This window comes from Coffea arabica, chromosome 2c, assembly GCF_036785885.1.
Source record: "Coffea arabica cultivar ET-39 chromosome 2c, Coffea Arabica ET-39 HiFi, whole genome shotgun sequence".
Classification (NCBI taxonomy): Eukaryota; Viridiplantae; Streptophyta; class Magnoliopsida; order Gentianales; family Rubiaceae; genus Coffea; species Coffea arabica.
Window position 1 is genome coordinate 27,581,418 of NC_092312.1, and position 15,484 is coordinate 27,596,901.

The window sequence follows — 15,484 nt, forward strand, 5'->3', positions numbered from 1 at the left end:
GCTTCAGGTAAAACCAAAATTCTTTGAACAGAAGACACGATGTCAATTTGTATTGTACATGGCAAAACCACAACCTGAAATAATTTGAGATATGGCAAATTGCTCATGCAGAAAATGTAATATGCAAACATGGTCTTCCAGAGAATATCTCCATACCATGAATTTGATGAGAACAAAGCATGGAAATTAACGTTAAGGACAAGAAATAGCTCATCAACAAAGGCTCAATCAGAATCAACCTACATCTATTTATACCTGAAACTTTCTGCATTCAAGGGAATGACCAAAGTAAAGGCAAAAGGACAAAGTAAATTAAATTAAGCTGTATTAAATTAGGAAGGTGATTTGATCTTTAAGCTGTACTAAATTATGAAGGTAATTTGATCTTTACATTGTCAAGAATTTGTATCTGCCTACAACTTTTTGTCAAACGCTAAATGCCCTATACCTATTTAATGTCCTGCTCTGCTGCAAATACTTTGGTTATATTCTGGTCGAACCTTGAAAATACTGGGGCTACTCAACCTTAATGAAATGATGCACTAGAAACCTAGAAGTAGCACCAGATAGCGTGGTTTTTAGGGTTTTCTCAAATACTAAGAGAACTCTGTGCATTTCACTTTTGTTCATATTACAAACAGTTTACGTTCAAGTGTTAAAGAAAAGTATAACCTGTGCAAGTGTACATGTAAAATGCCACCTAAACTATCTCTTAGGAACCTAAGGACTATGTTTTTTTAATGCCCCTTCTTCCTTCCCTCTTCTTTACAACCATTTGATCAACCAAATTCAGGTATCTCCCTATTAGGTATACAACAACCTCCAGCATACAGCTTCTGTTGTTGAAAATAAAGCAGCATTATGGAATAAATATGTGAAGGGTACTTGTCCTAACTCAAACAAATTATCGGTGATAATCTTTCTATGAAAGTCTATCTTGTTTGACAACCCAAGTTTTCCATGACATTGAAGCAGCACCATATATATATATATATATATGCAGGGATGGATATTAGGAGATGCAGTATTGAATCAACGCCAACTAACTGGGAGAAAAGAGTCCCATTGAACTCTATTGAAGGATAATTCGAGGATTTAGAAAAGTTGTACCTAACAATATGTACCTTCACATACAATCCAATCTGTATATCGAAAAGAACCAATCAAGTTTTATTATCTTCTGTCAATTTTGCTTCACTATGATCACAAAATATTATACCCTAAATCGTGTAATTCACATGACTTATTTGCCTTGATCAGTGAATGCTGGTAACTTGTCACCTCCTGGTCAACTAAATTAGTGCATTCACTCTGCGTTCCATATGTCAATATCACAAATTTCTCCTACTTCACATTAAGCTGAAAGAATTTCTTTCTTCTGTATCTATCAAACTTTCTTAAGAAGGGAAAGAATGGACAAATTTATCATCTTATCCTGCATATCAAAACATACCAGATTTAGGGTATTAAAAAGCCAATGCTAGAAGAGGATATAAACATGCAGAAAAGAATTTTAGGGTAAGAAAAAGCTGGAAGATATGATTAATCATGGCCAAGAAGAGGTGTTAAATTTCCATTAGAAAAGAATCTGGATTTCACATTAGCAATTTTGTAACTCACCTAATCATGTGTTTTTATTATTTTACTAAATGAGAACCTATTAAAAATAAGCAGGACACCGAAAATCTTCAGAAACCTGAATCTCTTGGCAGTTAAAACCTTTTGAACTTATGAGACTCGAACAAAATGAGCCCAATTCCATGCATTGCTTTAGGGCTCGAACTTTTTCCAGGTCATGACTTTTTCAGTCAGCTTTTCTTGCAAAGACAATGGATCAACATCTCTCATATGACTGGCCTGAAAACAATTTATTCAAACCATGTAAATAACAAGATGGCCAAAAAGTTATTGCAGTGAAAGTATTTGACTCATTCGTCATATCTGTACATCATAATTGTACCTCAGTTTGGATTGTGTAAATATATTCTTCATTGACTCTGGTGCAGACACAGCTAACAACAGTAAGGCCTTCGTCAAGCAGCACATCCAGTATCCTTGAAAGTGGAAATAAATTGGTATCGGCCACGTATTTCTTCATTAAAATCTCAATTCCACCAGCCGAGCATGGCCTGACAGTAAAGTTAATAGAAAAAGAGTTTTTTCCCTCTACATTTTTGAGGTGCACATGGCTTGAACCGCCTGTTAAGTTTCTCAGCTTATCCCTCTTAACTTCCAATTTTCTAATATTCATCTCGACCTGTTTTATATAGTTCTCTGCCACATGAACATGATCTGTTATCGAACGCTTCCCCTGGAAAAAGAAGAAACTTATCAATAAATCTTGCATTCTTGTAGTGGTACTAAACTAGCAAAAAATGCTAAATGAGTCAGCATTGTACTTTTTTGGACTGTAAGAAAGGAGTATAGGTATAAGGTTTGTAAAAGACACTTAAAAAGCTAACAAGTGTTTTTTCACAGGCAAATTCCACTAAGTTAACAAAAATCCAATTTTCTAGATGCCAATGATCTATACTCGTGATTATGCATAAAAAGTGAGAATTCTCCAATAAAATTAACTTGTCAGTATAGCTTCGTCACCTTTGTGTATTCAAGAGGCAGTAGATTTCGCAGAGAAGCATAAAGATTAGCCATTTCTTGCCTCCTTTGACGCTCCATATCTCTGTGAAAGGTTCTTTTCTGCTTCCTGTCATCAGGGTTCTTCCCACAATCATGATTATCAGCTTGAACAGCTGGTGATGGCTTTTGCTGCCTTTTCCTGGCCGTGCTATTCCTGTTCTCCTCAGTATTCAGTTGAGGTGAAACAAGTGAAGATGCACCCTGATTTACCAGATCTTGACGATGGATTGTGGTGTCTTTATGGTAGAAAGAAACGGACGGGATTGGAGAATACTGAAAAAGCAGCGGATCATCTTGCTGTAAAGGAAACAAATAATTGGTAAAGTCATCCATTTTCGGACAGCTGCTTTGTTAGGTTGATATTCTGTGTGATATGATTGAGTCGCCAAACTAGGGATCCGTTTGTTAGGGTTATTTGGTACAATGAGATCTCCTTAATGGGCTAAGGATTGCCAGATTCCTTCAATATCTTCATAAACAAATAGAAGAAAATCGGATTGGCCAGTGCCCCTTCCCTCACCTGCAATATTTTAAACCTTTGATTGTTTCTTATACATGTGCACAACAAAATCCTACAGCTAATTAAGTTCACAGCTGAGGGTCCAACATCTCGCCTACAATAGTATAAAACAAAATGCAGCATTAAACTATTCATGTTTGATGTTTTGTGGGAAAATCGTTCAAAACGTTTCTCACATTTTACAAAATAACTTTTTTCGTCTCTTAGTTTTAAAAATGTAATTTTTCGTCCCTTACAAATTCACATTGGTCAAATTTGGTGCCTACTTAGCTTTCCGACTAGTTTTTGGTCGGAATTCATCACGTGCCTTGCACGTGATAATATTTTAAGGGCAAAATTATCAAATCAAATTTTATATAATTCGATACATAATCCCTTACATTTCACAAAATAAATTTTTTTATCCTTCACATTTTTCAAAATGAAAATTTTCATCTTTTTTTGATCATTTGTGTGAATAATTTTTTTTAAATCCATGTATGTATCTATTTGATTTCAACTGAACAGTACAAATAGCATGTGAATCAAATAGACATATATTACATACTATTCGTACTGCTCAAGTGAAATCAAATAAATATATACATGGGTTTAAAAAAATTGTTAGGCTTTTACTTATATTTATTTTCTTTTACTCGAAATTTGAAAATAAAAAAGACATTTAATCCTAAATATTATCAAGTATTTATATCGAATTAAATTTGGACAGAAAAAATAAACAAAAGAAAAGTATGACAAAAAGAAATAAGTGATTGACATTTTCAAATTTTAAGACAATCATAAGGCAAGTAATTCAACTATTGATCTTAAAAGTGTCGAGTAGAAATTTCATATTTAAACTGAAATTTGTTAGCATAATTATAGAATTCGAGTTAGGACCCATTAATTAGATGACCTTATTATATAATTCAATAAATAAATTATTACCAAAAGAGAAATGTCACAAATATTGAATAGGTTCAAATGGTGAAATCATATAAATATATACATGGGTTTCAAACAAAATTATTAGTTTTAAACTCCTATATATATCTATTGAATAGCATGTTTATAACTACGATTAGCATGTTTAGATGAAATCCAATAGAGATAAATTACATGTTATTCGTACTGTTCAGGTAAAATCAAATAAACATATACGTGGGTTTATAGGAAAAAAGCTATTCATACGCATGATCAATGAGGGTTGAAAAAATTCATTTTGAAAAATGTGAGGGATGAAAAAATTCATTTTTTGAAATGTGAGGAATGAAACAATTCATTTTATAAAATGTTAGGGACGAAAAATTTCATTTTGTGAAATGTGAGGGACTATGAATCAGATTATATAAAAATTTAATTTGACAATTTTACCTTTAAAAAATGATCACGTGGTAGATTCCAGCAAAAAATTAATCAGAAACCTAGGTAGGGACCAAATTTGGTCAATGTGAATTTGTAAGAGACGTAAAATTACACTTTTAAAAGTAAGGGACGAAAAAAATTATCTTGTAAAATGTGAGAGACGTTGTAAACGATTTTCCCATGTTTTGTTTGAATGAGAAGTGAACTTGACCTAATAAGGGAAGAAGTAAACATGGTGTTTTTGAGTTTTTGTTTTGGTGGACTTAGCAAAGTATTTCAGTTTTTGTTTTGGTAAACTTATAAAGTTTTCCTATTAAGAAGCCGGGGATTTTTTTTTAGAGTGGTCCGAAATATGGATATTTCTAATGAGTGTCTCGAGGGTACTTGTTAAGACATTTAAATTACACTTAATTTATCATATTAATCACACATTTACATTTATTTTCTCTCTTGCATTGGGATGGTGTTCCTAATTAACGTCAATCTTACAAAAAAAAAAAAAAATCTTGAAACTATCTTAACAAGTGATTGAGATCACTCGTTTGCTAAATCCTTCAAATATTTGATGACAATGATGTATGGACTTTTGGTAATTTTTTTCCGAGTTAATTATATTGGGTGTGTGGACTGTCTGATATTGAGGCAATGTGAAAACTCAAGATGCTGCAAATGAGGAGGTAGGGTTGGGTTAAGTGGTAAGGTGAGAGGAATTGTAAGTAGGAGGTTTTGAATTCAAGACCTTCTACTTATAAAAGTAAAAAATGCCACAAATGATTAGGAACCAAGTATTACTCGTACTTGGTCAAACTAAAATTGATGTCACATTGCAAAATATTTCAAGACCCTTTTTTTCCTTTTATCATGAATTTAATTTTTTGAAAAGTAACAGTTTTCTGAGGCTCAATTCCCACTTGTGATCTGTTAACAGAACTTAATTTAAGAGAAAGTACACACACACTTCAATGCCTGTGTTCAATGTATTTAATTAAGATGCTCAATCCTTTTTTTTTTTTTTTGGTTTTTAAAGATGTTCTTATTCCCTTCTCACTAAAAGAAATTTTTTTTGAGCATACTAAAAGAAAGTTTACAAATAAAGTACTATAAAATCATAAGAAAAACTCCAAACCTGGTTTATGACAATTGGAAATAAGATTTATATCTATATTCTATAGAGAAGAAGCCTGACCCATAAAGACACGGAATTGAAAAGGCGGCACCTTTTTCTTTAAAGTTTTTTTTTTTCTAGCAAGAGAGCGATGGAATTTAAGAGTAGAGTGAGAGAAAAGGAATTTGAACTCAAACCTCAGTTTTGGAATTTCAAATTTAGTCACTAGACTAAAGTTTTGTGGGTGAACTCACCTAATAGTTAAGGAGGTATTTAATGATTTGATCTAATTAAGAGGGATGTCTGTTTAAATTACTGGACAGATTTAATTTTGAAATTAAAGAAAAAAATTGTTGTAAAATTAATTCTAGATGGTAAAGCCCAAACTGGCCCTGCCACAAAATATAATTTAAATATAAACAAATTAATTCTAAAATTAATTAGTCAACCTCTCCATTAGCAAGTCTAAGTAGTCCAACTGCCTTGAAGTGCCCAAAAGCACTCTCAACGTGCCAATATATTTAATGTTCTTTGTACAAATAAACCGAATATAAACTGACAATATTTTCTGACAAACATTTTCCTTCTGACCAACTTCAAATCAAACTTATTAAGGTAAGAATCTTGACCTACAATTTTCGTAAATACATTCTGCTATTAAAAAGCCTTTTCTTTGTTTTTCAAAAAGATAATGGATGTTTCTTATGTGCATCACACGTGTCCAATTTTTTTTTTTTTTTTTTTATTGATGCATTATTCTAGTGTCCAATCCTCACGCTCAACAGAGATACACAATACTAAACAAGGAAAACATAAAACAAGAAAGAACTTACAAAAATAGAATACACGCGAGGCGCAGTGAAAGCGCTGGTTCGTGAAGGATCCACGAGGGTTTTAGCCTTTAGGGGACAGTGAGATCTGTGCAATATATGTTAATTATCTCGCTCAGTCTTAAACCAGCATAAACAGTGGGATTCCGGATTTTGCTTGTCAGGCAGAAGATCTGGAGCTGCCCAATCCCTTCATAATTGATGTATTATACTATTGGCATAAAATCAATGCCATTGCGCAAATCGCAATTCCAACCACCCCACTGTTCATTTAAAAATGGATTAAGATTGTTATTGATATTTTCATGCTTTATTCGGCGAGGCATCTAGTATCCAGGCTAAGGCATTGGCTCTTTTGATAGGACTCCGATTATGTGATCAAAGGGGAATTAAAAATACTAACGTCCAGGTAGACTCCCTACCATTGGTGGGAATTCTGCAACATCGAATCAATTGCCCATGATGTATTCGGTTACAGGTCCAGCAGATATGAAAATTGATTGACGTACCTACTAGGCTCTTCCACTGTTTCAGGGAGGCTAACAATGTGGCGGATACTCTGGCAAATGTTGGAGTAGCTCATCCTCACCTGGATATCAAATTGTATGAGCATTGGAATAAATGGCCACGACCGGCTCGTGAGGGAATTCGACTAGATTTCATTGGAATGCCTTCTATTAGGATCGTGAAACTATCCTAATTCTACAAACAGAAATTGTTTAACTTTGTGCCCATTGTATCTCCTACTTATTATGAATAAAAGTGGGGTGGCGTCCCTCCCCTTTGTCAAAAAAAAAAAAAAAATTGATATTTTCATGTCTTCCTTCAAGTTGTTCATGAATTGGCTCTATATGCTAAATCATCTGATTATGTTGAATTTTTCTAAGATTCTCCCCCAACTTTGTCAATCATTTGCTGCTCAACATTTTTCAGTAATTTTAGTAATAAAATCTCCTCTTTATTTATTTATTTATTTTTATCAAAAAAGGGTGTTCGAGTATTTAAACATTTATGGAAGATTCTACTAAATCGGGATGGTTGTTGCTTTATTGATGTGGCGCCTCTCCACTTTTAATCCCACAAAATCTCATTCATGGTTTAATAACTGAAATCTTGAATCTACTAGAGATGTCTTCTTTTTTTCCTGTAAACCATGATTCCTCAATCAAGTGCATATTTAGGTACTTCCATATTTTAATTCAGGATGTAAACCTCAACTTTTAGAAAAGTTTTGCAATTTCTTTTGTCCATGCTGTACACTAGTTATAATTCTGTTTATGTTTGGTATCATGTTAGTGGAACTATCGACGTAATCTATCATGATCTAATTCCACTTTAAATGATCACATGTGGTTCTATTTTTAAACATACTAATGTGACTGCATTCCAAAAATTGTTTGTCGAATGAATACATGTACTGTTTAATAATCCAATTCAACATTTATGTTTAATAATCTAATTCAACACTTATGGATTCAAATCTTAATATATTCAGACGTGTTTGATAACCAAAAATTGAACATCTGAATTAATTAAGTGGTAATAAATTTTCTGGGCAAAATTTGTTCAAAAAAATAAGTGATAAGCGCTTTTCACTAATCACTGAATGTAATATACACTCAAATGTATTTAATTTAATACGTAAAATTCAATAATTTAATGGATTCAAACTTTAGATTTCAGATTTTAGTTTTCAAACTTCAGTTTTATCAAAACACACCCTAAATACGTTAAATCGAAGTTGAACATGACTAGATTGTGACTGAAATTTGAGGGAAAATGAGTTAGGAGTAGGATGTTCACCATATATTGAGTTCGAACAAGTAGATATAGGAATAAAAAAGACCAATTTAATTAGATTCTACCCATATCTATCCATAAATAGTTGGGTATGAATATCTTAAATTTTACATATGGGTATAAATGGTTACCCAATTATACCCATTTAAATAAATGGGTATAATTGGGTAACCCACCAAATCTAATTAACCTATTTAATTAGAGATTTTCTAAACTTATTTATCCACCTCTCCACCGTCAATATTGCTTCTTCAATTTTACTACCAGCTAGAAGATTTTGAAATGTTGCTATGACCTAGTTAGTTTCTACAGTTTTCTGAACTTAAACCTTAATTAATAGATTATGATCTCATCCTGCATCTTAGAATTCATCAAGGAAAAGAACAAAATTTGTCATATACAATAATCCATTTGATTATTGCCACTTGTATTTGAACATATATTTGCAATTTGTCATATATCTTCGAAATACACATTTGACGGAGTTCAACAAAAGGCTGGAGGACGGCCATGAGATAGCGGACTGCAGAATGCTTATAACTCTCTTTGAAGGCCAAGCACTCTAATATGAGTCAGATAGAATTGTCTCACATGTTTTATGTGTTTTCTTTTGGTAGTTATGTCTTGAGGAAGCATATTGATATGTACAGCGATTGTCAATTTTGATAATTTGCAAATTCACCAATGAAGAGTGCCAGAGTAGATTTGTTTGATTTCTTGTAAAGAATTAAATGTTAAAATGAACTTTTGAAATCACATAAAAAGAGACAGAAAATTTCTTGTTTTGGCATTTATTGAGAATTGTTGGTAGTAAAAAGATTTTTATCCTTAGCAAAGTAAAGCTGTCCATGATACTCTTCATCTCAAATCTTTTATTTCTTCTTCAAGTTTCTTCATCCTTTCATTTGAACCCCAGAAACTTTTCGTTTCTCCTTTTCTTTTTCCCTTTTAACTAGGAGAAGTCAGAAGGACTGGATTATGCAGAATTATGATGCAAAGAAAATAGAATAAAAAGAGGAAATTAGAGCATGAATTCTCGTAAAAAGATGTCATTGTTCTTTTTTTTCTCCCTTTTAATCTTGGTAAATAAAAATGGTCCGGTGTCCTATAAGAAAAAATTCAGCTGATTTTTGCAGATTTTTCTCCTACAATTCTGTGGGTGCCTCTTGTTTAAGAAATTAAGATGACTTCGTCAGTCGATGGCAAAATGGTAAAGCTAAAACGTTGAGCAACTAATCAAGTTTCCTTCTTTTCTTTCACACGGCGTCACATTAGTACCAAGCTAAATATTCTATTTCCATCTTCAGGTTCTCTGGCCTGGCATTTCTGAATATTTTAGCGAATAAGATATGTAAGTCGAACTTTTCACATGATTGAAATCTCCTTTTTAATAATAATATCATCCTTGAGTTGTAACTTTCTAGGCATGAAACAATCCAATTAATCACTTACTGCTGCAATCAGTTTATCAAACTTACCGGTCTCCTTTCCTTTGGAGAACTATTATTTCTTTGTGAAAGAATCTGTAAAATTTTCAGCTTGTGTAAACCTTGATGGCTTGGAAAGTTGATTTCCAATGTTAATGCTTCAATATTGTATCAATTTTTCATTCTTTGACAAAAAGATTGGCAGATTACCCTGCCATGTTCACATGTGTTTCTAAACAGGTTTTGCTCGGCGTACGTTAATTTGATCTCTAAATATTTTGCCTTCAAAACTTGTTGAATTTGTGTCCATTCTCTTTCTTTAATGCGGGAAAGGCTTCCTGCTCTTACTACTACGTTGCCTGGTGCTTTTGTTCTAAATTCATATTAAGAAATAAAAAAATTTTCTGCTTGATTAGCTGCAAAAACAAGTAAGAAATGTTTCGTGAAGGATCCACGAGGGTTTTTGGCGACAGTGAGGTCTGTACAATATATGTTAATTATCTCGCTCAGTCCTAAACCAGCTTAAACAATGGGATTCCGGATTTTGCTTGTCAGGCAGAAGATATGGAGCTACCTAATCCCTTCATAATTGATGTATTATAATATTGGCATAAAATCAATGCCACTGCAAATCGCAATTCCAACCACCCCATTGTTCATTTAAAAATGGATCATGATTGTTATTGATATTTTCATGCTTTATTCGGCGAGGCATCTAGTATCCAGGCTGAGCATTGGCTCTCTTGATAGGACTCCGATTATGTGATCAAAGGGGAATTACAAATACTAACGTCCAGGTAGACTCCCTACTATTGGTGGGAATTCTGCAACATCGAATCAATTGCCCATGGTGTATTCGGTTACAGGTCCAGCAGATATGAAAATTGATTGACGTACCTACTAGGCTCTTCCACTGTTTCAAGGAGGCTAACAAGATGGCGGATACTCTGGCAAATGTTGGAGTAGCTCATCCTCACCTGGATATCAAATTGTATGAGCACCGGAATGAATGACCACGACTGGCTCGTGGGGGAATTCGACTAGATTTCATTGGAATGCCTTCTATTAGGATCGTGAAACTATCCTAATTCTACAAACAGAAATTGTTCAATTTTGTGCCCGTTGTATCTCTACTTATTATGAATAAAAGTGGGGGTGGCGTTCCTCCCCTTTGTCAAAAAAAAAAAAAGAAGAAGATATTTTCATGTCTTCCTTCAAGTTGTTCATGAATTGGCTCTATATGCTAAATCATCTGATTATGTTGAATTTTTCTAAAATTCTCCCCCAACTTTGTCAATCATTTGCTGCTCAACATTTTTCAGTAATCTTAGTAATAAAATTTCCTCTTTTTTTTTTAAAAAAATAAAAAATAGGGTTCTAGAGTATTTAAAGATTTATGGAAGATTCTAGTAAATCGGGATGGTTGTTGCTTTATTGCTGTTTGGATCCTTTCCATTTTTAATCCCACAAAATCTCTTTCAAGGTTTAATAACTGAATTCTTGAATCTACTAGAGATGTCTTCTTTTTTTTTCCTGTAAACCATGATTCCTGAATCAAGTGTATATTTAGGTACTGAATTCTTGAATCTGCTAGAGATGTCTTCTTTTTTTCCTATAAACCATGATTCCTGAATCAAGTGTATATTTAGGTAATTCCATTTTTTAATTCAGGATGTAAACCTCAACCTTTAGAAAAGTTTTGCAATTTCTTTTGTCCATGATGTGCTCTAGTTATAATGCTGTTTATGTTTGGTATCACATTTGTGGAACTATTGACGTAATTTATCATAATCTAATTCCACTCTAAATGAGAACACATGCTTCTATTTTTAACCACACTTCTGTGACTGCATTCGATTATAAGAGATTAAATATATTAAACTGAAGTTGAAGATGACTGGATTATGATTGAAATTTGAGGGAAAATGAGTTAGAAGTAGGATATTCATCATATGTTGAATTCAAACTAGTAGTAAACATGCTTTTTGTCATAATTTTATTATAATGTGGCCTTTTCTAGTTTGCCCTAATGGTACATAATAAGCACACTAAATAGAGGCATAGGTCTATTGTGAAATTTTAACATTGTCATTTACTTCTCATAGTATATTTTCGTACCATAAATAGAAGGGTAAAGTACATAAAACCCCCCTGTGGTTAAGGAAATTGACACGAAATCTCCTCATTGTTTAGAAACTCCCACTTAAACCCCCTGTGCTTTGGACTTGTTTGGATTTTACCTGCTAACCGGCTGGAGAGCTAGCGAGTGATATTTACGCGACTTAATGGTAACTTGTGTCTAGCAAAAAACTCATTTCATTCCAATTTTGTCCTCCATGTCTCTTCCAAGCTTGCACCCACCATAGTTGTAGATCTGCAAATGAAAAATTTCGACAGAGATGCAAAACGAAGACCCAAAAACCCCTTTTCCTCCAACACCTCAACATATTTCCCCAAATACTCCAAATCCCACTTGTATTTCTTAAGGAATGGCTGCTGCTGGCTTGTGCTACTTTCCCATTTAGCTGCCTGCAGACGCTGTTCTGTGTGTCAAAGTAAAGTAAAGGGAAGAAGTGGGAAGGTGATCGATGTTGGTTGCGTTAATTGCACCGCTGGTCACGGAATTTATGGATATCGCTGATTTAACTTTCCAACGCATTTAAGAGTGGAAATGATCTGAGAAATTCCTAGTGCTGACTTCTCTACGGCACTGACGACTCTCTTTTTTTTCTTTTTTTTTTCTCTTTACTGCACTGACGACTGGTGGGAAATGATACTGGTGGCCTCTGAGTTTTGTTGGGACTTGGTGGTGAGACTGCGCGGACTAAGCTAGGTAGCCTTCAAAGTATTTGCAATGTCAATTACAAATCGGAACTTGACATCACCCTTTGCTAGACGCTCCATTGCAGTGTTCACATACTCCATTGGTATAATCTCAACATCTGCAGTTATTTTGTTATTCGCAGCAAAATCAATCATCTCTTGCGTCTCCGCGATGCCGCCAATGGCACTCCCTCCCACCACCTTCCTGCTCGAAAGCAAGAGAGAGGCTGGAATTTCAAGCGGCTTGTTGGGGATACCAAGCAGGACAAGAACCCCCTGTGACTTCAATAAACCAATCAATGGTCCGAGATCGTGAACCGCCGAGACCGTGTCAATGATCCCATCCAATGTCTCCATACCAGCCTGCATTTTGTCTTTGTCATGGCTAACCAGAAAGGCATCTGCCTGAAGATGTACAATGGCGTCATCCTTCTTGCTAGGACTCGTACTGATCACAGTCACTTTAGCACCAAATTCATCAGCGAAAGATTTTCAATCTGTGAAATTCATTCTCAAGTGAAAACATTCTTCCAGCCCCCAAGGGACAGGGAAAGTCAATCACAGTTGATGGATCCAAGCTGACATTCTTCAAAGGCTTTTCCGGACTTAAAGAATTGACTCATTGCATCTGTAACTTTTCAAATATTATATATGAGGGTATTTTTGGTATTTCATATTATTACCGGCTCATCAGCCGGTTAGCAGGTAAAATCCAAACAAGTCCAAAGCACAGGGGGGTTAAGTGGGAGTTTCTAAACAATGAGGAGGTTTCGTGTCAATTTCCTTAACCACAAGGGGGTTTTATGTACTTTACCCTAAATAGAAACATTTGAATGCAAGAGAATATCAATTCCATCTTTATCATATGCCTTGAGGCATGTAATATAGAGAACCCCTTAGAATATTACTGTTATGATCATCAACTTGTGATCCTCTTGTAACAAAATATCATCTTTGTTGACATGGATTTACAGTTAGGTAGTTAACAGAATTAGTTGCTGGCAGGATTTTTATTTTTTTGTGTAAATAAGAGCTGATTGTATTTCTGGAAAATCATCTAATGAATAAAGAAGAAAATCTCCCTCTCATTTCCTTCTGTTACTCTTTCTCTCAAATTGTTCTCCCTATTTTTCTTTCCTTTTCACTTGTTCTTAATTCTTTATCAATTACCACAATCACTACAATTGGTATTAGAGCTTCCGATCCTTGGACGGAAGCTTTTAGAACTAGTTGATCATGGCGGAAGGAACTTGAATGTGTGGCATGGAGGAGCAGTTGAAGAAACATGAAGTACTTATCCATAATCTAATAGAAAATATTGCAGTTGATAAGAAGAGTCTGGAAGAGAGAGTTGAAGCTGGCGACATGGAGTTGAGCAACAAGATTGAAGGGTACATGGCAGCCATGTCTGCTCAATTTCAAAGCTTCATAAAGAGCAATAACAGTGAAAGGGGAATCTTGGAAAATCCAAGGGTGCAAGGAAGAGCAGTAGAGAACATGTCAGATGGAGATCAACATGTGGGGGATCTAGGTTCATCCAGAGCCATTCCTACTTTTGCAGTACCCAAGATGGAGTTTCCATCCTTCAGGGGGAAACATCTTTCAGTGGGGGATCTAGGGTCATCCAGAGCCATTCCTACTTTTGGATTACCCAAAAGTATTTCTTACTCTTCAAGATTCCAGAAGAAATGTGGCTGAATGTAGCATAACTTGGAAGGCAAGGCAAATATTTGTTATCAAGGTTTCAAGATAGCAGGAAGAAAGAATTGGGGGGATTTTTTGGGGGAGTTGATCAGAAGGTTTGGAGAATTAGGACAGTTGGATGCGATAGAGGAGTCTAATAAATTGACGATGATTTCAGCTGTCCTAGCTTACCAAGAGAGGTTTGAGGAATTAAGAGCTGAAATATGGTAAGAGCTCCAACACTATCTGAATCCTATTATATTTCATGTTTCTTGAGTGGATTATCGAATAAACTGACATCCATGGTGAAAACACATAATCCAATCACTCTGTCTCAACCTTTTGAACTTGCCAGATTGCATGAACATGCCTTTGAAGCTTGTTTCAAGAAGCAAAAATTCATCTCAAAAATAGCCCCACCCATTACCCTTTATTCATTTGCACCTGCTACTAGTTATTCTCAACCCAAAACATCTCATGTGGCGGCCAAGAAATCTCTTCCAACATCCAATTTTGAGAAAATTACCCCTGCAGAAATTCAACATAGAAGAGGAAACCACTTGTGTTTCAAAAGTGGTGAGAAATTTGTATTAGGGCATTAGTGTAAATAGAAGAAATTACACTTACTATTGGCTGATGAGGAAGTAGAGAAAGAAATTAGAAGCAGAAGAAGTGATTGATTATCAAGGGGGAAGGGACCACAAGGAGATAGCATTTACCATACATATGCTGAATGGAAACATGCTTCACAGCACCATCAAGGTGTATGGTCAGTTTAATGGGAAGCAATTTTCAATTTTAATTAATGGGAGAAGTATGCATAGCTTTGCTAAAACTGTTATGCTTGAGAGTTCTTTTATTTAATTAAAAGGATCAAACCTTTCAAAGTTAAAGTGGCAAATAGGCAATACTTGATTTGTAGTAAGTTGATGCCTCATATGAGTTGGTTAATGCAAAGAATGTAGTTCAAACTTGACTTATTTGTGTTTGAGTTAGATGTTTATGATGTGATCTTGGGGGTGGCGTGGTTGGCTAAATATAGCCCCATCACTTTTGATTTCAAGAAGTTAGAGATGACTTTTGACAAGGATGGAGAATAGGTTATTTTGCAAGGAGAAAATCCTGTGACTCGGATTAGAAGGGAGGATAGCAGTGCAAGCAATATACAATTGAGGAGGACACAAGCCTGTGTTTTCAACTTGGCTGGTGATCAGGTAAACACTCTTGATAGAAATGCTCTAGATTCTTTACGTAGTGACCACAAAGATGCATTTGAGGAACCAAAAACATTACCCCCAATGTGATCCTATAATCA

At 34.6% G+C, this 15,484-nt stretch overlaps 2 protein-coding genes across 2 annotated transcripts; both read right to left on the reverse strand.

The window, feature by feature from the left end:
* Window positions 1–1,546: 1,546 nt before the first annotated feature.
* LOC113724188 (transcription factor bHLH118-like) lies at window positions 1,547–3,142 on the reverse strand. Its single transcript, XM_027247113.2, has 3 exons — window positions 2,599–3,142; window positions 1,961–2,311; window positions 1,547–1,857 (listed from the first exon to the last, which is right to left on the reverse strand). The coding sequence occupies exons 1-3, from the start codon at window positions 2,968–2,970 to the stop codon at window positions 1,771–1,773; spliced, it is 810 nt and encodes a 269-aa protein (XP_027102914.1). The 5' UTR covers window positions 2,971–3,142; the 3' UTR covers window positions 1,547–1,770.
* Window positions 3,143–12,492: 9,350 nt separating this feature from the next.
* On the reverse strand, window positions 12,493–13,071 carry LOC113724189 (probable mannitol dehydrogenase). The gene is made up of 2 exons (XM_027247114.1): window positions 13,049–13,071; window positions 12,493–12,934 (listed from the first exon to the last, which is right to left on the reverse strand). Exons 1-2 carry the CDS (start codon window positions 13,069–13,071, stop codon window positions 12,493–12,495), a joined length of 465 nt encoding a protein of 154 aa, XP_027102915.1.
* Between the last annotated feature and the right edge of the window lie 2,413 nt (window positions 13,072–15,484).